At 34.0% G+C, this 24,247-nt stretch overlaps 1 protein-coding gene across 3 annotated transcripts in view; it reads left to right on the top strand.

Moving 5' to 3' along the window:
* CD36 (CD36 molecule (thrombospondin receptor)) overlaps window positions 1-24,247 on the top strand; it is a 75,260-nt gene that overhangs the window by 31,688 nt on the left and 19,325 nt on the right. Inside the window, exons 1-3 of one of the 3 annotated variants that reach the window (XM_011927701.1) lie at window positions 7,688-7,996; window positions 15,329-15,422; window positions 15,874-16,082. The exons of 1 other annotated variant lie outside the window; for it this stretch is intronic. In XM_011927701.1, the coding sequence (XP_011783091.1) occupies window positions 15,963-16,082 (120 nt within the window). In that variant the 5' untranslated portion in view covers window positions 7,688-7,996; window positions 15,329-15,422; window positions 15,874-15,962. Of the gene's footprint in view, window positions 1-7,687; window positions 7,997-15,328; window positions 15,423-15,873; window positions 16,083-24,247 lie in introns of those variants that run through there. One more of the 3 variants, XM_011927702.1, reaches the window with a different exon arrangement.

Raw genomic sequence — 24,247 nt, 5'->3', positions numbered from 1 at the left:
TAGGAAACATAAACATTTCAATTCAGATTTGTTATCTTTACCCATGAACTGGGGCACTGTAGAACAGGACAGTTTGCATACCAACATACCACAGCTGAAAGACCTCGGGCTCCAAAAGCCAACAAAACATCATGTCCGAGAAGTCTCTGAGGGTCTAAGTACAAAACGAGCAGTGCAAAAGTAGCAGGGCTAGTGGTGTCTTTTGAGAGTGACATTCTGCAGCAATTAAGATTCCATACCTAATATTGTTCACTTAATTCACAACCCCAGAATACAAAAGAAAAGTGACATTCAGAATCTGAAATGGGATGATCACAGTATACATGTTTTGAGTCCTTCCTTGTTTGCTAGAGAACAATGAAGGTGAGAGACACTTTCATAAAGACAGGGCTCATAACTAAACCTACCTAGGAAAGTTAGAAGGATGAAAGGTTTCTTTCTGCATAACCACAAGATGAAGTATTTTATCAAATCCATTGTAATTGCTCCATAATGTGAAGCAAACTTTAAATGCTGCTACTTAAGTGTCAGGGCTAAAATGAAGTTTAAGGGGTAAGTCAGACTTCTCTATTACTCAAAATTTAAATGTGGAAATTCCAAAGGGAAGGCTTTACTCTACTGCTGATAAGTTTGCAATTTTTTTTTTTAATTCAAGAAGATAACCAGCTATCACAAAGACACATACAGGACAGTTGAAGTGTTTCAATGTTTTAGGTTGATTCTGAATTTCTCAGATATTTGTCTCATGTATTATAGTAGTCTGCCACTTTTCATTGTCTGAATTCTAATATTTTCTAGAATATACTCATGTAAACATGATATAAATGAAGTGATTTAAATAATTCATAACATTTCCAGAAAAACATTTCTGGAAGTTTTATATATATTTTACATATATACATAAATGATATATATTAACAATGTACAAAGCACACATATATGTATTTTTTTACAAAGTAACGTGTAAGGCTTTGTTAAAACCAAAAATGCATTTAGTATAAGATGTTCCCACTGTTAATTCTATAGATGCTTAGAAATCTTAAGAATATGTGTCAAGTTACTGGAAGGGATTCGTTTGAGAAGTAGCACTCCAAACTAAACCTGTTGGTCTCTTAGAACTCAGAAAACTGAAGCTTGTCCAAGAGCAAAACCTTCCCTTAAGGTTTCTGAGAACCAACCTGGAAAATGATGTTATGGTTTCCCTATAGGAGTTGATAGATTGTTTTACATTCCTTTGAAACTATTAGCAGAAGTTGCTGTGCCACTCAACTGCAGGGTTTGTGCCAAATAATTCTGTGAAGTCTCAGGGCAGAATGATCACTTCTCCATTAAAAAAAAAAAAAAAAAAAAGGAACAGGAAAGGTATCAGAGATGTGTATTTCCTGTGTTTTTTTATGGTATTTCTGTATGCTTCTTAGAAACTTCACCCCACAGGCTTTAAGAAAAATGTAATCAGGCATGCTTCTGTGTCCCTGGAAAACGTTTGTGTGTGTGTACACATGCATGTCTATATATGTATTTCAGTCTTTTAGGAAGCTAATGCCCAAGCTTATTTATTTTATTTTATTTTATTTTTAAGACCCCACTTTAGGGACTACCTTTTTAGTCTAGGGCTAGTATAATATTTCTCAGAACTAAAATTTGTGGTACCCTTAATTACAATGAATTTTTTATTTTTCTGCCTGGTAAAATTCCAAATTAATTAATTGCTATTTTTTCCTCAATGTTTAAAAAATGTGGTACTCATCAACTAAATGCTTGTTTTGGCTATGAATTATTGATTTTTTTCCTGCTATTTCATCACACCATGCTTTGAGACCTAGTTATTCTTTTACCTAAATGTTTGTGTTTTTCTTCTAATAATTTCCTATCTACTGCATGAACACAATTTACCTAACTATGCTGAACTTGACATTTCCTTATGTTTCTTACCATCATTTAAATGTTGACTAATATTTTTCCTGCTTAGAGAATTGTTTTTGCAAACTGTTCAAGTAAGAATTAGGTCTGCCGACATTTTCAGATGGCCTGTAAAATTTGCATATTGATTTGGCCATGCCCACATGAGAACCATCTACATATACAGAAGTGCTCTCTTTAATGTTACAAGCATGAATTCTACTAAACATATAGGTAAGATGATTTTCTACTTTTAATGGAGTGTGTGTGTTTTTATCCTGGCTTTTGATTCATTAGTCCGTGTGGTTTAAGTCTAAACTAAATTACCCTGATATTCGGAATTTCACCTTTAATAATGTTTTTGAATTTTCTTTTAAAGGTGATATTAGAAATCTCCATTTCAGTCTTTCAACATTTCACTGGCATTACATGATGCTCTTGTCTTTTGCAATTTAATATTCAAATTACATATATTTTTTATTACTGCATGTGAAGTCCTTCCTCAACTTACAAAGCAGTTAGAACATACTAATACTTTAATACTTCTTTAAGTAACCAGCTAGCAACTGAAAATGTTCATATATTACATATATATAAGCATAAGTGTGTGCCATGTGCCTAAATGTTTGTATGTATAAATCTCCATGATTAGTATTTCCTAAAGATTAAAGTGATAAATGTTGCCTAGTTTTACGTTGGTAACTAATGTTATGAGATAGTTCATAGGTCAGTAGAATGAAATTTTATGTTTTATTTAACCTAAAATAATTCTGTTGATTGCCACCTACATATGTTCACTGTTCATTGTTTGTTGTGTCTAGATATTGTTTTGCTCTTAATGTAATATCAGGTTAAAATTAATCAACTTGTGCAAAGGTTTGGAGAAAAATATGTAAAATTAGATTTTGATCAAGGATAAATGTATCTTTTTTTTCAGTCTGTTTGGGTTACAGCCCTTGTTCTGCCAAATAATAGCTGTGTGAACTCAGCTAGTCATCTAAAGAGCCTAGTAAGGAGGCCGAGGCAGGCAGATCACAAGGTCAGGAGATCGAGACCACCCTGGCTAACACAGTGAAAACCGTCTCTACTAAAAATACAAAAAATTAGCTGGGCATGGTGGCGGGTGCCTGTAGTCCCAGCTACTTGGGATGCTGAGGCAGGAGAATGGCGTGAACCCAGGAAGAGGAGCTTGCAGTGAGCGGAGATGGCACCACTGCACTCCAGCCTGGGCGACAGCGAGACTCAGTCTCAAAAAAAAAAAAAAAGAGTCTAGTGAGGGATGACTAATCAGCAAGGTAATAAATGTGAAATACTTAGCTCCACACATGGCAGGTAGTGAGCTCCTATTATGTGTTAACCATGTTATTGTATGATCATCTTCATAATTTATGAGTCTTTGTTCACCCATGCAATCTAGAATTACAATACAAGTTATACTAAAATGCTTCATTTGCTGAACTGTTAAAAAAAATCACTTAATTTTCTTTTAAATGGTATCTACTACTATAAGATTTTCTTGTATCTGTATATAACTTTACATTTTAAAGTTTAAATCTACTATCTGATCTTCAGCTTAAAGGTAAGTAGACTTTATAGGTTATCCCATTTAACAAGAAAGGACAACAGGAATACAATGATTTTTATGTCTTGCCTAGTTCACAAATCCTATTGCTAATAAAGGAATCACATGGGTCATGTGATTCCTCTTCCAGAACTCTTGTCATGCATCTGTCATTTGCTTCTCAAATATGTTGCAATATTTGTTACTCAACTTACTGTACTCTTCCTCTTTTATTTCACAAGTGTTACATTCCATGAATCAGCTTATCCAAAAGTACTGTTGAAAGGATTTTTTTAACTATACACATGCTAAATGAAAGTTTATTTATTTATTTATTTTTTGTATTCTCAAAATGGATAAAGGCTTTCAAAGCATGATACAATCCTCAACAGGAAATGACTCAAGTTTATGGAATAAAAATGTAAACATTTCTGTAAGTTACACATAGAAACAGAAAAGTAAAAATTGTCAAATTAAAAAAAATTGTCAAATGTCTGAAGACTATTTTCCTACTAATTATTAAGAAAGGAACAAAGCAATTTATGGGAAAAAAAAAGGTGAAAAGGATATTGTTACAAATGTTTAAAATAAAAATGGCAGCAGGACATCGTGGCTCACACCTGTAATCCCAGCACTTTGGGAGGCCGAGGCGGTCAGATCACGAGGTCAGGAGATCGAGACCATCCTGGCTAACACAGTGAAATCCCGTCTCTACTAAAAATACAAAAAAATTAGGTGAGTGTGGTGGCAGGCACCTGTAGTCCCAGCTACTTGGGAGGCTGAGACAGGAGAATGGAGTGAACCCAGGAGGTGGAGCTTGCAGTGAGCCGAGATCTCGCCACTGCACTCCAGCCTGGGCAACAGAGCGTGACTCCATCCCAAATAAATAAATAAATAAATAATAAATAAATAAATAAATATATAAAATTGGCTAATATACTTTAGAAAATTATAAAATTACTGGGGGAATGTTAACACACACTTAACATGTGTTACTTCTGAGGAATATAATTGGGGATTGATCATTTTATACTTTTCTATAATTTTCAATATTTCTCTCTATACTTAATACATTTTCTAAAATAAAATTGTGCATAATAGCCAGTGATGGCCATGGCAATTATTTGTTGTTGTTTTTGTTTTTGTTTTTTGAGACAGAGTCTCACTCTATTGCCCAGGCTGGAGTATAGTGGCACAATCTCAGCTCACTGCAACCTCCCCTTCCCAGGTTCAAGTGATTTTCCTGTCTCAGACTCCTGAGTAGTTGGGATTACAGGCATGTGCCACCACACCTGGCTAATTTCTGTATTTTTAGTAGAGAGGAGATTTCACCATGTTACTCAGGCTAGTCTCGAACTCCAGACCTCAAGTGATCCACCCACCTTGGCCTCCCAAAGTGCTGGGATTACAGGTGTGAGCCACCAAGCCTAGCAACAATTATTTGTTAAACAAAAACTGTGTCAGGCTCTGTGCTAAATCCTTCATATTATCACTTTTAATCTTTACAGCAATTCTGTGAGGGAGATATTTCTACTATGTTTAAGAGAGGTTAAAGTAGTTAGCAATAAGTCATATACTTAGGAAGTGATGAATTACAAATTCAGACTCAGAGTCCATTCATTTTCCTAGCAGATGTTCTTAATCTGAATCAAACCATTACATATCCATGGTATGAACAAGCAGCATTAATTGTTTCTCATTTCCACTCATTCTCACTACTTGTAAACCATTATTATGGTTATAATAGTCTTGTGTGTGTCTGTTTATTCAACTTATTACCAACTATGGGATTGTTCTATACTATGGGGGTTCAGTGGTGAATTAAACAGAGAAGCATCCCCCTCCTTAAAAATACAACATTCTAGCAGGTGCAAAGACAGGACAAAAACAAAAGTCAATTGGCAGAATTTCTTTGATGGTGATAAGTGACCTGTGGAAAATAAAGCAGAGAATGGAGAGGGGAGGAGGCTTGTAGGAAGTGGGGGTGATGAAATGGGGAGTGTTGAGTGCCTAGTAATTTTCAGGCTCCTGTCAAGTATTGTACACTTCTCATCTCTTAGCTCTTATTATTACTCTTTTATTGTTTTCTCTATTCTTTGATTATGAAAATGAGAACAATGAATATTTTAATTAACTTGATTGTGGCAATCATTTTACAGTGTATACACATGTCAAAATGATTCATACCTCGATAAATCTGGAAAAAGAAGAACAAGCAGTTAACTTCCAATTGCAAGTCAATATAACTAGGACCCGATAGCCTGAGGATTTAAACTTACATCCTTCCGATTTCTAACCCTATGTGATCTCCTGCAAAAAAAAAAAAAAAACAGAATTGTGTCTAAACTGACTGAAGTAGATTGAAAATTATATCCTGTCATTCTAATAAATTAATCTAGTGTTATAGTGGATTTACATAAAGGTATACTCTCACATAAAACACATCCCTTTATAATATAGTGGGTGCACAGTCTTTTAAAAAATGAAAACCCCAACACTATTTACTCTAAAATGGGTACAGCATTTTATTTGTGTTATTGTTTAAGGTATATATTTTTCTCAGAATCCACAATGGCAGATTTGACTCAGCTATGTGCATTCGGGTCTTGTATGCTAAGCTACTCAGGAACTGTTGTCTATGGGATTGAACACTTAACAGCTGTCTCTGGGAATGTAAATTTGATTCTTTGGACTACTCATGGGACTCTGTGACATTTTCCTCTCCAGTGACAGCAGGTTTGAATGGCATTAGGCTACTGATTAAATAATAACCAAGTAAGTTTAAAGTCAACTCAGACATCTATTTTGCATGTATTTTTTTCTGAAATATCTTTCTCTAATTGTGATCATATTTTCATTATACTTTAGTCTTTTGCTATGTTTAAAATATGCTCTTTTAAACTGGTCTTATCTGAACCCTTGTGTTGGTAAGCTCTTTCTGAATTGGTATATTAGAGTGTGAATGTGTAAGAATTAAGGTTGAGAAATAAATATATCAAAGTAGCCTAAATACAAAATAGCTATCTACAAAATATTCTTAACCAAAATAATATTCGTCTTTATACTACCATTTTATGTCGTGCCACCAAGAAAAAAGGTCACAGTTATTTAAGGGAATTACCTTCTTAAGTTTCATGAAATCTCTGTGAGTTACTCTTTTCTAACTGAAAGAATACAGTATAAAGAGATTGCATACAGTCATTTTTACTTAATCCTAATTAAGTGGTCTGAGACTTGAAAACAAAGTAATAGACTTACAATATTTTTATGACTTCTTATTTTTTAGATAAATGTGTCAGTAAAAAATTCCTCGGGAAAAAAAAAATGCTCGAGGAGGAAAGAGTGTTTGGGGTTCTTTTTCAGTTGTATAGCACTGCTTGCAAATGAAAGGATTCGTTGTGTGCCTTACATGCCCAGAAAAGACAGCATGAGCATTCTAACTATAAGGACTGGTTTAAATATGATCTAATGAACTAAATATATTTCTGCCTGTTATTCTTAGGTTGCTTTACTTCTAAAGTTGTTTGAATGCATTTATCCAGCTATCCTATCACATATATGCCAGGTTAACCCTGCAAAGGTTTTCCTGTATGATTCTGAGAACAAGGTCTTGATAGTGAAGGTTCTTTACCCAAAGTGCAAGGCCTTCTATTTTGATTCAATATCAACATAATGCTTTTTTTGAAAGTGATTTAAGTACTTTTTTATATTAAAAGATTATCCTCAATAGTAATTCTACTTAGACATATTTCAGTTGAAGAAATTTAAGTAATTTATTTTCTGTAGGAGGACTGTGCTGTGATCATGAATTTTTTGCAAAACTAACAGAAATGATAAACAGTTAAGAATTCCCAGCTAGAACAATAGGCTGTTTCCTTTTTTTAAGTCAGTTTGTCATCCTTGCTGATTGACAGTCTCCAATTGTTTTCAAAATTATTAGTCCCACAGTATTTCAGAATTACACTGTATAAAAAGTACATTAAATTTAAACTTAATGAAATAAGTTTTACAAGCTCAGTCAAGACAGGGAAGTGAGAATGTGATTATTCTTCCCAATTTACTCTTTTCACCCCCGGTCTCAGTTCAGCCTCTGAGAATATGTTAGGGAAAGCTCAGCAAGTGAGTTCCTTTTGTTTTTCTGGCCTCTGACTTAGTTGGATGGAAAATGGCCAAAAATAAAAAAAAAAAAGTAATGCCGAATATCTCAGATATAGGTAATGGGTCTTCACCAGAACATAAAAATAGACGCTTATTAGCCATATCAGTAATGTGCTATGTAGGGATTTTTTTTTTTTCTTTCAGTTCCTCTGGCAACAAACCACACACTGGGATCTAACATTGTAGAGTGCTTTTTTTTCTGCTTTTTTTTTTTTTTTTCTTTTGGGAGGGGGGTGTGGTTGCATATTTAAACTCTCACACATTTATGTAATGAGGACTGCAGTGTAGGACTTTTCTGCAAAATACCATTTGATCCTATTAAGAATTGTCCAAATGTTGGAGCATTTGATTGAAAAATCCGTCTTAGCCATTTTAAAGGTAAGTTGTATGATTTTTCTTTAAATAAAAAAGATTAAGGGATTTTTCCCATCACCCAGATGATGGGAGATGACACTACTGTATAAATACTCCAAAGAAGTTATATAACAAGGACAGGAAAAAACGTAGTAACTGTTTGCTAAGTCACTAGGCTTTATCTAAAAATCAGGTTTGCATTATTTTCAAGTTATCAATCTTCCTATATTTTATGCTTAAAAAGTATTAAAACCATACCCAATGGCATTTCACAACGTATGTATAAGTTGATATTTGAAGTGATTTACAATCCAATTTGGATTATTATAAAACTTTCATTTGATACTTAGGCTATTTATACATGATGTTTAAATGATGAAGATCATTATAATGCAGACCAATATAATGAGGTTAGATGTTAAAAATGACTTACAGCTCTTATGTCAACATGTTCTCTAATATGCAATTGTTAACTACTTATCAGTTTACAGAGTCATTAACTTGTTTAATTTTCAATCTGAACTGCACAACTTTTGGTGTACCTGACTTGCTCTACATGATCAAATGCAATGTGTATTTTGGATATGTGCTTTTTAAGTGCTTTTCTGTAATGGACAAAGATATTGTCATTGCTACTGGGAATAGCAAAGTATATTACTTTTAAATAATCTGAAATTTAATTAGTGCAAATTAGTAGAATAAAAATAAATCAAAATTAATGTTTATTTCAATTCAGGAAGCTTATTACAAATAGTACTGAATTATTAGATGATGATACCAAGTTGAAGTAAAGTATAAATCAGTTTGGAGGGATTAACTAAAAGCCTCAAATTAATTATATTAACTAAAATTATAAATAACTATAAATGGCATAAATTCTCTAGAGTACATCCCAGTTTCTGAAATCAAGTAGCATATTGAAACCTGTTTTGTAAAGATTTGCATGTACTTTTTAGTCTTTTTCTGTGTAGTTTTAAGTCAGTAATGTGTGCTGAAGCTAAGAAAACATTGCTTTAAATACTGGTTCACAAGGAAACCAAAATGAAATATTTAAAAATGTTTGTTATACAAAAAGTCCAGTGGTCCTTTGGAGTTTATAAGAAAATAAGAAATAAAGTAGAAATCTTTTAATTTACCAAACTCATTAGTAAGCCATAACAATAAACCAAATAGAGAACCATCAGATAATGGGTTAGCCTGGGAAGAATATTAATTACAATTGGAGGTACTTGCACAGAGTGTACTGAATTTGGAATTTACCTCAGAAGTTATAGTTGCCAAACTATTTTTTTTTAGGGAATTTTTTTAACCTTGTTTACTTCAACACATTTGAATCCTGCGTGTGTATGTATTTCCTGTGTGTTTCCTGAAAAGGAAAGTTTAAGATAATTCTGTAACTATCAGATAGTTAATTCTGTAACTATCCTCAGATCTAAACAGATGTTTTTGTTCACTGGCCCAAGATGTGGCTAAAACTTGCAAGTAACATTGTTCTAAACTATTAGCTGTCTTTCCATTTGCATATTTTAATTTCATACATATATGATCACATTTCATTATAATCTGTTTTGCAAGTAATCATTTCTACTTTTGTAAAATATACACATTTATTAGATTTTTAAAACACTTGGCCAATATTAAATGCCATTTTACTATTATGGCTTGAAATGACACTTCATAGTAATATTTCAAAATTACAATAACATTTTCTATAATATAAATATTTATACATTATTTTACTTCATTTCATTTAACACTTGCAACCTTCTTTGATGTAAATAAACTCATTTTAGAGAAAACTGTATCACAGACAAACTTTAATACTAACACCCAGAACTGAATCTACATTTCTTGGCTTCAAGGCCCAACATTTTTGGCATTACAAACCTTATAGTGTCTGTTTGTAGTGGAATTTGGGGTGTGGAAAAAAGACATTAGCATTCTTGTCTAAGGTTCAAAAATTAAGAATGGGTCTAGATAATACTCTTTATGTCAGTATGAACTTAATAATTTCAAACCTGTAGTAATCCCTGGTTCATGAGTCTTTAAAAGATGGGACTTGTTCTAGAAGGATCCCAAGTATAACATATAATGTCGAGTTTATTTATTACATTACTTTTTTAAGACTACCATCAAAACAAGTTTCAAATTGCAATATTTGAGAAGTATATAATTTTATATTACAGATGTCTATCAAGTTTTTTTTATCGTACATTTTTACCTTCATATATTCTGATAGGATGGAAATGGACATGAGATAACTTCAGTAAGATAAGATACTGGAGATTTCCTAGTCCAGTTACTTGATAATTATTTGTGGAGCCCATGGATTCTTTGGAGATGACTCAGAGCCCGAGTGAAGTGTGCCTGGAAAAGGGAAGAGGCACAGTTTCTGCTCCTTTCTTTTACCAAATAGCTCTTCTTTGAACTATCTTTGTATATTGGTATTGTGCATAAAATTTACCTTGAAAGGAGAATTCTATCTCTAAACACGATTTTATAAAGAGTGACCTAATGACCTTATGTTGATGAAACATAATTACAGTTAAGTGATTGTTTTACACCCATTTCTACTACCTTGAATTTGAATCTACATTTTTACTCATGTCCAGGGAACTGTGTCTTTATAAATATACATAGTCATGATAAGAATGTGAATAAAGTTTAATTTTAAAAACTAACTTCTATACTTATGTAAACTGTTGAATGAATTCCCCCAAGTCCTACAAAAACTAGATTTTATGGACAGACACTGTATTTTTTAGATAAGGAACTCTCTGTATCAAGAGAATGGAAAACAGAAGAGTGTGGTCTGGTTTTCTATCCTAAGAAAAAGTGGGAGGAAGGCTTATAGATAGAAAAAAAGAAAATTTTAGCTATCTACTGATCAGTAAGAAAATGTCATTTAGGTCTGACAGTTATCTATGGTACAAGTACCCTGGAAATGTAAAACTTTTCAAATTTCATAGTTTACATCCCAGCAGATGTTACTTCAGGGCCATGCCTTTTCTGGGTGGAGTTTCCCAGGGAACACAGCTTTATAAACACAAGGGATTAATTATAGATGCTCTGGGGACTTGCTCTAATATTCTGAACTATTTACTGAAGAGGCTTCTTATATCTCAGTCTAATGCGGGCTTTGCAAAATACCAATATAGTGGAAGGGTATTTTGCTTAAAAGTTCATTACAGAAACACTGTTGACCTGACAACCAAAAAGGAAAAAGAAATTACAAGTTATATTTTTCCTCCCTCTTTCAAAGACGACCCAATGGAATAGGCTCCACTCACGGATTCTACAAAAGGAATAGGATTTATAATCTACAAACTGGACAGAAGGCAACTGAGCTACCTATAGAATCAAGAAAGGCATGAAATTAGTTACCTATTAAAACATGTCTTCTTATTTTCCGTTTCTTCTTTATACAAGTCTCAATTAGTTTTCTGTATCTTGGCTTTCTAAATTTAAGTACTTTAAGCAGGAAGTAAATTATTACAGATACAGTATCAATATCTTCTCTGTTTCTTATAAAGAACAAGTAACAATTAGTAAAGAATAAAATTTAATCTACAATTAGCAAATGAAATTAACTACCTATTTTAATATATAAGGAGTTATGTTATTAAGAAAACTGAGTAAGCATGACCCAAATTTTTTATGCTCTAGACGGCTAAATTTGGTGGAATGGTGGAGACAAACTACATTCTTTCTCTGAAGATAGATATAGGTGGAAAAGCTACTGACTGCAATGTGCTATTTAACCCGAGCTTTTCTCTTTTGTATTTGGTGCACGTCATATGTAGTATGTTTGGTCCTCCTTTGCCTCAGGTGAATAAAACTAATTATAATTTTGTCATATGCAACTTAAGGATAGAGTATGATTATAATAACAATACTTCATTACTCATGGTGTCAAGGCACTGAGTGATAATAAATGAACCCAACTAGTGTCACGTATTTTGCCTATTCTTAGGAAAAAGGTAGAAACTTAATAAGAGGGAATCAATCACTTGAAAATTTGAACAAATAGACAAGTTCAGTTTGTCTAGCTCTTTTTTCAAAATAGCACTTGGATTGAAGTTCTGTTAGGTTAATACTTGTAATTTTGCTTATATCATCCTGACCAATGTTAGATTAAGAACTGTGTAACCATAGAATTCAACAGAATAAATTACTAGGTACTTCTGTTTTCTAATGTATGTGACTACAGCAGTGGGATGTGTACACTATCTCACTTCAGTTTTAAGTTCACAGCAGACATAGGCAGTACACAGGCCTGTCCATAACTCAACATATCTAGGCTCAGAGTCCATAGAAGTTATAATAAGTAGTTCTCAGGTCTAGAGAGGGAGCCATTGGAGAGCATGCACTACTCCCTGGGTTCTTCAGTAGTTACTGTTGGAACTCTTTACCCCTTGCAGAAACTCTTCTCTGTACTGCGTGGAGCTACTTGAATAAAGGAGAATGATTTGGGAAAGGCCAGATAGATTCACAACTAGGTTGTGGCATAGAATCTGGAGAAGGGCAAATATATGCATATATACCTATTCTAACTGCAATATATTTATAATTTTAAATCCTTTTGTATCACATTTGTCAGAGTTGCAAATGATATTAATATTGAATGAGTAATTTTTAGTGAAGTTTATGTGGAACATAAAATAACTTTCCCAGAGAGATAACTTAATCCTTGAGTTATATATGTTTTAAATAGATTTTCATACTATATTAACAAAACTGGAATATGACACTAGGGGTTTCCTGCTGCATGTTTTATACGGGCTCATAAAGCTGTGGGTTTCTACAGAGCTTTTCCTAGAGCTTCCTAGCAGTGAGGATAAAGAGTGTTAGGCAGGAACAGGGAGACAAAGTTAGGAAACAGAGTCTCTGGGTTCCAACCATTGTTGTGGAATCACAGTCATTTTACCTAATGGACTTCCACATAAGAATTGAAGAACCAGTTCAGCTGCTTAAATTAAAAACGGCTGATCTCATTTTACACATGAGGAAATTGAGGTGTAGAGAGATTACGTGGCAAGACAGTGACATTTAGCAAGACAGTGACAAATCAGTCTTTGGTTTAATCTTGTCCCCTAATCTCAATTGAACCAGCTGGGATCCCTGTATTTTAATTGCTTCCTTAAGTATAACTTGCAGAAAATAGTTGGGGATGGTCTATGAAATGGGTGTTCAATAAAACATTATGTACCTAATAAGCTACCCTAAATCTTATTATCAGTTCACAACATACAGAACACCAGCATGACATTCTCTAGTTAGCAATTACTGTGGTTGCTTAAAAGATGGTTTCAAGAAAAGTTTCAAGTGCTTTACAATTATGCATTGCAAAGGATATTCTATTTGACAATACCCAGTCCTGATTACCAGCATTAAATTACTCGTTCCATTGCATTAGGACAGGCATGGGCAAAGCCATATGAGGTAGCGTGGTATATGACTTCCAAGGGCAGGGAAAGCTATTGTTACCAGTCCACCCCTGCACAATTAATAAAAAGCCAGCCCTACTTGCTCAGTGAGACATAAAATTCCTTAGGAAAAACAAATCAAACAAATCACTTGTTTAGATTTATGTGTGTTCCCTTTACATTAGAGAAAAATGACACTAAAGAACTAGTCAGTCTTCTTAATCACCAAGACCTTGATATAGATGAAGTTTATTGCATCCTATGGTTCATACTGGAAAGTACCCTATGTAAGGGAGTAGGCAAAGGGGAATCCCAAAGGTTAAGGGAACATATGTAAATAATAAAATTGGCAAGAAAAAAAATTGTAACATTTATTCCTACATTTTGGGGAAAATATCATTTTCTTATTCTTTTCTTAGCTCTACAAGTCATATTTCTGAAAAACTATATGATTATTAAAGTGGAAATAAATACTAATACAATCATAAGAGTGGTACCTCTGTTGCAAGAGAGCTGTGGAGGAAAAACCTGAAATTATAACAAACCGCAATGTTTAATACAATTACAACGTTAACAACAATATTCTATGTGCCCTTTTTTGACTGTAGCCTTCATTCTGTTGGCACATATGTTTTCTTTGGCCATGAGCATTTCAAAGTAGAGAATAATTGTTTATAGACTATACAGCGCATTCTGACTATAAATGACAGGCCAACCCCATTATTGACAAAATGCCGTTACAACAACAACAAAAAAGTTCAAATAAATGAGTTTTCAAATACTAGTTAGAATTAACTCTTATTATTACAGTAGGATCCACTCATTTCACAAATTGTATTCTTTCTTCCAATCTTTACTTTTTATTTTATTTCATTTTATTTTATTTTTGAGATAGAGTTTTGCTCTTGTTGCCCAGGCTGGAGTGTGATGGCATGAAACTCTTCACCGCAACCTCTGCCTTCTGGGTTCAAGCAATTCTCCTGCCTCAGCCTCCCAAGTAGCTGGGATTATAAGTCTGTGCCACCACGCCCAGCTAATTTTGTATTTTTAGTAGAGATGAGATTTCTCTGTGTTGGTCGGGCTGGTCTTGAACTCCCAACCTCAGGTGATCTGCCCTCCTCAGCTTCCCAAAGTGCTGGGATTACAGGCATAAGCCACCATGCCCGGCTCTTCCAATGTTTATATAATCACATACTATGGCTGGGCACGGTGGCTCATGCCTGTCATCCCAGCACTTTGGGAGGCTGAGGTGGGTGGAGTTCGAGACGAACTCCTGACCAACACGGTGAAACCCCATCTCTACTAAAAATACAAAAATTAGCTGGGCGTCGTGGTGCACACCTGTAACCCCACCTACCCAGGAGGCTGAGTCAGGAGAACCTCTTGAACCTGGGAGGCAGAGGTTGTAGTGAGCCAAGATCATGCCACTGCACTCCAGCCTGGGTGACAGAGAAAGACTCCATCTCAAAACATAATAATCACATATTTTATAAAGATACTAAACATTAGACTGACAAACATATACTAACACAAACTACCTGATTTTAACAGAATTAGCGTCAACTGCAAATGACAAAATAAACTATATTGTAGTTGAATATGTAGGGAAAAAATTCTTTGAGATTAGTAAGAAAGCAATGCCATAGTTGAAACAAGACATCCTCTACATTTTATATTTTCTTCAAATTCTTTACACCTGTAGGCTATCCAAAGTCATTAATAATAAAACTGAAAATAAGATATACTTATTTAAAATAATTCCATGTTTTAAACAGTTTTTAGGACAAGCAATTCAGGCCTGAACTCAGTATTCATGAACATTAGAGTTTCTTTTAACAGTTATTTTAATTGGTGATATTAGAGAGTGCCCCAGTATAAAATTTCTGGGAAGATTTTTTTCTATTTACCCATGCTTTTCTCATTTTCACAGATAGCTTTCAAATGATTAGAAGAATTGATTATTTCTGCGACTCATCAGTTCATTTCCTGTAAAATTCATATCTTGCTGTTGATTTGTGAATAAGGTATAGTAAATAAAACATCTGTTACCATACTTGCTTACCATTTAATGGAAAACACATCAGTCAACCCACATTCGGTTTGCAGGAGAACTCCAGAGAAGGTGTGGAAGGCTGTGTTGGGTGGAGAAACCAGATAGTGGGGATGCAACAAAGTTGCTGAGATGAGGGTGAGAGTTCTCCTTAGATAAGGTTTCAATATGTTAATCATGCGTAGAAAGAAAGTTAAAAAGAAGGAATTTGAAGAAATTCAGATATGACATTATTAGTTCTGTCACTGGTAAGCATTAGAAGCAAGAAAAGGGAGGTGGACTGAGGAAGTCACTTAGGTGAAACGAAAAGCATTTGTTTATTTGTAACTGGCAAAATGATCTGTTTCAGTGGGTGTTTTCTTTGTACTTTGATCTTTTTGTACTGATATTAAAGCTTCTGTTTTATGATCTCTTTCTAATGATAGAACCAGACCTTGTAGAAACCACCTTAATCACATCCAGGAGTTTGCAAGAAACAGGTGCTTAACACTAATTCACCTCCTGAACAAGAAAAATGGGCTGTGACCGCAACTGTGGACTCATCACTGGGGCTGTCATTGGTGCCGTCCTGGCTGTGTTTGGAGGTATTCTAATGCCAGTTGGAGACATGCTTATCCAGAAGACAATTAAAAAGGTACAAGTAGTCCAAAGAATATGCCTTGTCATTTTGATTCATTCTGTCTTCTCTTTTTTTGCTTTGTATTTACCTGCTTTATATTGCATGGTAACTGCTAATTTGTATCTTTGACATGATGGTATTTATGAACCACTGCAACTCTATATGATGTGACTGTATGTGAAATGTTGTAAGTATAATGTATATTTAACATGACTCCATTGCTATCTTAAATATAAATACCAAATTCTATTAAAAGCTGTCTATAGGTATGCATGTTAGAAATAATTGTTTTAAGTTATGTCCAAGGAGCATGTTGGCATGCTTTTGAATAGGAAATAAGTGAGTATATTCTGTAAAAGCACATTTATAAAAGAAGTTGTACTTTAGTTAATACTGAGAAAAGTAAAACCGTGTGTGTGTGTGTGTGTGTGTGTGTGATGTGTTTAATACTGAAACAAATCCTTATTGTTAGGTAAACTTGTTGTTTGGTAATACACTGTTTAGTAATCCACTATTTTTATATATGCGTAATCTCATCTCATAAATATTTTCTATTTATGAAGCTTCATATCTGAATCTTAGAAAAGGCTTTCAGAAATATGCAGAACATATCTTAGTATATAACAAATTGACTATAGTGTGAAAAAACAGAATGATTGAATAGATGGGCTTTGCACAACAATCTAGAATTCATCTCCCCTCAGCCCCCACAGCTTATTCGAATTAGCTACACACTCACTCATCAGAAACGCTGATTGATCGAGGGAGGAAGAGAATAAAGGGAAGCAGATCTGCTGAAGTTCTAAATGAGGGATGGCAAATTCAGATGGCTTCAGGAGTTTGGATACAGGGGTTAAACAAAATTTAAGGTGCCAAAAACAAGATAAAATGAAGAACCGGAACTGCTGTGAACTAGACTTTTGTGTTTCCTGCCAGAAGGCATAAATGTTCATTTTATTAAACATAATACTGGCCAAATAAAAAATGAGTTCTGCCTTCAACTCTCTACCTGGTTAGGATGGCAATGACCTAGACAAAGGGTTAGTAAGCATAGTGCACAATGGAGAACAGCAGGAATTGAATTTTTATTAATTTTTTATTGCTATATTGTTACTATTTTTAATATTTTTGATCCACAGTTTGTTGAATCTGCAGACCTGGAACCCATGAATACAGAGGGCTGATTGTATTGTGTTTATTGCTAACATATTGCAGAACTTCAGCCTCTTGCATTTAACAGAAAAAACATGTAAATTGATAGTATCCTCTGCCCTGGAAGTCTTCGTTTTCTTGATAGCATTTTGATATAGGCCAATGGAAACAGACAAGTAATAGTGAGGTGTGGGGCTTATCTAATAGCGAGATGGAGTGGCCGTTGATCTGACATCCTTCCTACTCTATAAACTGCGTTCTCACCCAGATCTGATGTAGAGAAAGCACAAGATCAGTGTCTGTGTTAACATACAGACTATAACATCATTTGGAAAAGTTTTCCAAATTAAAAAATCACAATAATCTTCCAATGCATAGCAATTTAGACTATTATTATTATTATTATTATTATTATTATTATTTTGCTGACACATAATTATTGGTCAATAACTGAATATCGATCATTTAATTTTTTTCTTTGTCTTACAACAAAACTGGTACATGTAGATTCTTTTGGATAGCATGTGAGGTGCTAGCATTTATTGTAATGCTTTAATATTTATCTTTATGCTCATAATAGTTAACCATGAGAAAGTAAGTTTTCTGACATCAAAATGTGCTTTTGTATAATGACTAAGAGAATAAAATAATCTCAGCTATTGTAAGCTAAAACCAGGGGAAGGTATATTATAATAAAAAATACTGAGACCTATGAGACTCTAGAATTGAATTGGAAAAGTAAATGCTGTAATACTTTGAAAGAGAAATCTCTCAGAGTATTCAAGAAACTTCAGGAAAAAGGTAGGACTTGATTCAGATTTTAAAGAAGTGTAGAATTTTGAAAGTCCCAGATAACTGCAGTAACCATGTCAAAGATCCTGTGAAAATACTACCAAATGTAGTGAAGATGGAAGGAAGAAGGTAGAGAATATGCCCAGAATACTGGATTAACAGGAGAAAAGATTAGAAGTTAACATGGGGTTAGAGTTAGGAAGCAAGCTTAGAACATCAGGCAGAAAAATACTTAATTGATGATATGATACACAATAGTTGTCAGTACGTTTTTCAGCAAGTGTAAGACGTAATAAAACCTGCATTTACAGATTAGATGGCTAACATTTAATTCTTATATACTAGTTTCCTATATACTAGTTCACTTAATCTTCAAAAATATCTGTGAGAAGTTGCTGTTATTTCACTCATTTTACAGGCGTAAGCCCTTAAATCAACTTGCCAGCTCACCTAGCCAATAGGGAAAGAAGTCATTCTCCAAACATAAGCAATCTGTAGGAAGAGCCTAGATTAAAAACCTAGCCTTGTACACTACTCTGCAGCAGAAAGGTTGCAAAGTGAGGATACCAGAGATAGGAAAACAGACAAATAAAAAACTGTAGGATATGGCCACTTTCAAGGAGAATGTAAGATTCCCTTTTAGAAAGATATTTGCACAATCTGCACATTACATAACAAAAGGTACACTGGTCTGGCGTGGTTGAGTATATAAAAAAAGCTGATAGATAATAGGATGAAATGGAAGCCTGGAGAGAGATTAAATTAGAGAGAGGAGTAAAAGCATCAAACTCAAGGTGTCCAGTGAGTTATTGATAGAAGGTATGTATATACCTTACAAAGTAAACAGAGGTTTTGTAAGTGATGTGTTATGAACATCAGTCTATGTTTCAAAGTTCAGAGTTCAAATAGATTTGATCATTGCTATAGAGATTACAAATAAATCTAAACAGTAGATTCAGAGTTTTAATGGAGAGAGGAAAAAAGCAGAATAAATATTATAGAATTTGTACATAATTCAGAGGCAGGAAGACAAAAGCAGAAAAGGAAGAGAGTGATCTTATATGAAGAAACAGAAACAAAGAGTACAATCCTAGAAGTTAACAGGAGGCCAGAACTCAAGGAAAGAAAGGATAAAATGTTCTCCGGCAGATGCAAATTGAGAAAATAATGATTAGAGAACATGGTCACCAATAATTTTGAAAGTATACTTTGAGTAGTGTGATAAAGAAGGGGGAATTAAATCAATGGAGTGCTTTTCCTTCTTGTTTTTGAAATAAGAATTATCTGTGCGATCTTTTACAAGGAAAGGGGGAGATTCAGGCTTCCTAGCGTAGATTCATACTCAAGGAGGTGTGGTACAACTGAGATTTATAAAAACTGTCAAATGACGGCACACATTGTCAGCCCCCTACATGTTCATAGACTAAGACTCATCATCAGAACCCTTATATTGGTCAAGGTGTAGGGTACATTTAAGGCTAAGCTTCATTTTGCTCTCAGATTCCTACACAACCATGTTGACCTTGTCAATTTTAGTTGTATGAAGTAGGTGGGATTTTGTTTGAATAGACTGTTTCTTTTTTTCTTCAGTTTACAGACTATTTTTTAAAGATATTGGCATATATATATATATATCTTTGGCATACAGTAGGAGTCAAATATTTGAATTTTGTGTAAACCTAGAGAGCCAAGTGTCTTACTGCTGCCTCAGAAATACTTAGGGTAATGCTATTTCACAAACATATGAGTTTTAGTACTGGCGACTTCTTATTTGTGTACCATTAAAACTCATTTAATATTACTTTGTTTAATTGACTAATAGAAAATTAAGAAAGCTATTGTATACAAGTGATTTTTGAAAAAAGAATTAAGCTGTTTAATTGAGAATGATGAGAAAATCATTTCATATTAAGTGTAGAGTTGGAGTGCTCTAATACCTTCCAATTCTGAAAGATGTCATTGTCATTTGAAATAGTCTAAAGCAGTTCAGAAACCTTATTTATATTTTATTTTTGCTCTTTATTTTCAAGGGATGTCTCTGGTATCTTCATGCTTTTTATGGATTATAGCTGTAATCTTTCTTACCAGTCTTTTTGACCATGATTCTTAATAGAGTAGTGTGCAGCCAGCAAGTTTATGCAGTCTTTCAAAGAAAACTAAAAGGCAATAGCAAGAGCTGCCATGAATGTACAAACTACCAAAGCACTGTGGACAAGAGTCAACATTCTGCCACCATTTACAAAAGATAATGTATCACTTGACATTATTAATGTCAGTTGATAAAATGTTTAGTGAATATTGTATAACATAACACAGGTATGCTAAGCAGATTAATGCAGGAACAGAAAACCAAATACCGCATGTTCTCATTTATAAGTAGGAGCTAAATATTGAATACACATAAAGAAGGGAACAATAGACACCTGGGGCTAATTGAGGGTTGGAGGGGGGAGGATCAAAAAACTACCTATCAGGTACTATGCTTATTACCTGCATGAAGAAATAATCCATACACCAAAGCCCCCACGACACACAATTCACCTATATAACAAACTTGCACATGTACCTCTGAACCTAAAATAAAAGTTGGAAGAAAAAAACTACAATTTAAATAAATTGTAATTTCCCTATGAAACTAACCATAGAACACCAAAAAGGAATTATAGGTTTCTTTGTTCCTATTAGAAAACTAGTATTAAATATCATCATTCAATTAATGATACCATTATTTCCTTCTCCCATTCTTGAAAAAATTGATCCTTCTGTAGCTTGTAAGAAATGGCTTCAGAGAAAATAAATTGAAATGATAATGATTTATTAAAATGGCTATACTTGACTGGGCACAGTGGCTCATGCCTGTAATCCTAGTTTGGGAGGCTGAGATGGGTTGATCACTTGAGCTCAGGAGTTTGAGACCAGCCTGGGCAACATGGCAAAACCCCATCTCTACGAAAAATACCAAAAAAAAAAAAAATAGCTGGGCATGGTGGCACATGCCTGTAGTCCTAGCTTTTGTGGAGCTAAAGTGGGAAGATCCCTTGAGCCCAGGAGGTTGAGGCTGCAGTGAGTTACGATCACGCGTCTGCATTCCAGCCTGGATGACAAAGTGAGACCCTGTCTCCCCCACAAAAAAATTATTTGAATAGTCCATATTTTAATCATATAATTTGTTTACATTAACTTTATAATGTATGCTTCTGGTATTTCCAGCTATAAAATAATTTTACCTTTTCATAGTATTTATAAGCTCAGAAAGAAATGACTGAAATATTAAAGATGGTAACGTTTGTTTTATATTTAATAACGTAAGAAGAAATCAAAATATTTAAATTAAAATAGCAATATAAAAATGAATTAAACTCTACATATATTTGCATATAGCTGTAATAACAAAGTCACTTAAAGACAACGTTTCAAGCAGACAAGCATATCTATTTCTTCCACTAGTCCAATGTAGTATCAACATAGTTTATTTTCATGCCAGACACAAAATCTTCCATTTTAGGTACTTACATAAATTCTTGGAGGCTAATTTCTGGGTTTCAGAAACATAGTAAAGCTTACTACTCCAATACATTTCACCAAATTTTATTCTGGGTTTTAGTTGATGATGATGGTCTGAAACTAAAGCCATTTTCAGATTCTCTGCACAACTGTCACTAAAATTCTAATTCATTCTCTTCTCAACTTACACACACTTGCACAATGCAAAAACATGAGAATTTCTTTAAACATGGGGAAATGATTCTCTTTAGGCCCAGTTACAAGCAAATGGTAGCAGTTAGTGGGAAGGGTGGAAGCTATTTTTAGTACGCTTCTGGTTTTTAAGGAAGTTTTTACTTTACTAGAAAGATAAGTATTAAAATGATTAACAGAAAAATAATTGTCACAGGATATTACATAAGTTACTGGCACATGACTGGCTTAGACAGTAAATGCTATGAACCAAGCAATTAAAGCAGTATGAGAAGTAAATGGTATTAGAGTTCTTCTTCTAAAGGATGGATAGAATTTGTAAAATACTAATAGCTGACATTTATTGAATGTCTGGTTTGTACTAACACTGTTCTAAGTATTCACATTTATTGATCCCCATAACAATCTATGAGGATACATAAGCCGCCTGAAAATGCCAAAATTCAACCTTTTTTGATTTTCAAAAATACTAATTTTGTATGGTTCAATCTAACATTGCTGTTGTAATTTCACAGATAAGGAAAGTGAGGTACAAAGAAATTAAATAAGCTGCTCAAACGTAAATGATTGTTATTATTAAGTGATCAAATTCATAGCATCTAATTTCATTGTTGGCCACTTCAGTCTATGCTTTAGGGAAGAAGCCACTATACTTGGTTAGGGTGGGGATAGGGTAAAAAAATCTAACTCATAGATTAAAATCTGCTAAACACACATCTGTCTCTTGAGAGTACCTCATAAAGTCCTTGAAAAGTGAAACAAAATGTTTTCTACATTTGTACTCTACTCCATGCATAGCAAGGCATGAAGGGCATTTTAATAATGAAAGTTGTCAGTCATGTAGATGATTATTGCTGTTTCATGAAAACAGTATTCAAGTGAGTGTATGACTACATATAGGATATCATGATCCCAGCAAACATCTGTTTTCAAATTAATGTAGCAGAATAGAAGTTTCAAGGTCAATGCTTTCAACTCAGCTATAGACCATGCTATGTGAGAGTCACCAGGTTGAAATCCTGTTGTTATTGGGGCTAGGTAGTCTGCATACTTAAGAGTCAGGGACAAATATACATGTACACATTAGCCAAGTGATAAAATCTTATATTGCTTTTTCTGTGTACATGCTTATCAGCTTTGTACTTCAAATTTAGTAAAATATTTGCAAAATAGGCTAGATAGTCCAAATCCAATTTAAAATCAAGTTCTTTTAAATTCACAAAGGACATAACATCTTTTGTTTCTTGTGACATATTTAGTCTTGGTATTCAAGGAGTGACTACAATTTAATACATATAGTAGTGGTAGTATCAGAAGCATTGTATTCCTACTTTGACTACTTCAATATTTTTCTCTGTGTCTCTAAACAAATCATGATGCTATGGAAACTATACAAAATTGAAGTGAAAGGACCTGATTTTTCTATTATCTGCTAGTAAATTTGTCACATAACACCGAGTCAGACATCTCTTTTCTCTAGAACCCATTTTCCACCTCTAAAAAAATGGATGGGGTTAGATGGTCCTGATTCTAACGGTTGATAATCCAACACACTCATTTCAACCCTGTGTTTCACTTTTGCCTTATTTGTTGCAAGAGATATTTTTTAAGGGAAAAGTGATTCGTGGCCTTTAGAAAAAAGGTCTCAAACACATACAATGTCTTTTGGTGTTTAGATGGACACTCATTGTAGAGTTAGGAAGGCATTCAGTCCTGTCAAGGACATTCTGTCACAGACTCTCTTCAATTCTATAAGAATTGACTGAGTTTCTTTCATTAGGAGATATTAGGTCAGTGCAAAAGTAATTGTGAATTTTGTCATTAAAGTCGCAGAAACCGTAATTGTGTACAAACCTAATATGTACCTTGAGAGGCACTTGATGAGTAACAGGTATTGTTTTTGAGCATTAAGATTCTAAAAGTGTGAGGATAATCATGTGTGTGTTTGTGTGTTCTCCCTTCTTAAGTCTCTTGAAATGGAGAAATCAACCATTTTCAGCTTCTATTTAGCTTTGAGCTTCAACATCCTCATCAAACATATTTACATTTAGAAGAATATCCATAATACTTTAAGCAATTTTGTCTTACTGCTAGACTTAGTGTGGAAATAAGTCTTTTTGGGAGCAAATAAAAAGTTTTTCAAGGACAATTTGTTGTAAAAAGTAATAAAGATTCCATCACTCTAGCAGGTCCAATGTACCCCGTATAAGTGGATTACAGCAGCACTGGATTTTGTAATTCCATTTTAACTTGGTGCCCGGTTCTTCTCTAAGGAATTCCCTTATTCCCTACATTAAGCAATAAATAAAATATCCTGAAGATATGAAGCTTAATTTGACTTCTACCAACTAAGTGCAGAGGGTGACAGAAAAAAAAAAAAAAAAAAAAAGACTGTCATAGCATGGTGTAAAGGAGGACTAGTCTAAGGGTCAGGGATGAGGATTTTTGTCATGAATTCACTACTGTTTGCCTAGGCTGTCGTCTGGTTTCTCAGAACTTCAGTGTGCTCTACTGGAAAATGTGATCATGTTCAATGTCCT

This window comes from Colobus angolensis, unplaced genomic scaffold, assembly GCF_000951035.1.
Source record: "Colobus angolensis palliatus isolate OR3802 unplaced genomic scaffold, Cang.pa_1.0 Scaffold74, whole genome shotgun sequence".
NCBI classification, from domain to species: Eukaryota; Metazoa; Chordata; class Mammalia; order Primates; family Cercopithecidae; genus Colobus; species Colobus angolensis.
Note: the sequence above shows the minus strand (reverse complement) of the source record. Positions and strands in the feature narration are given on the sequence as shown.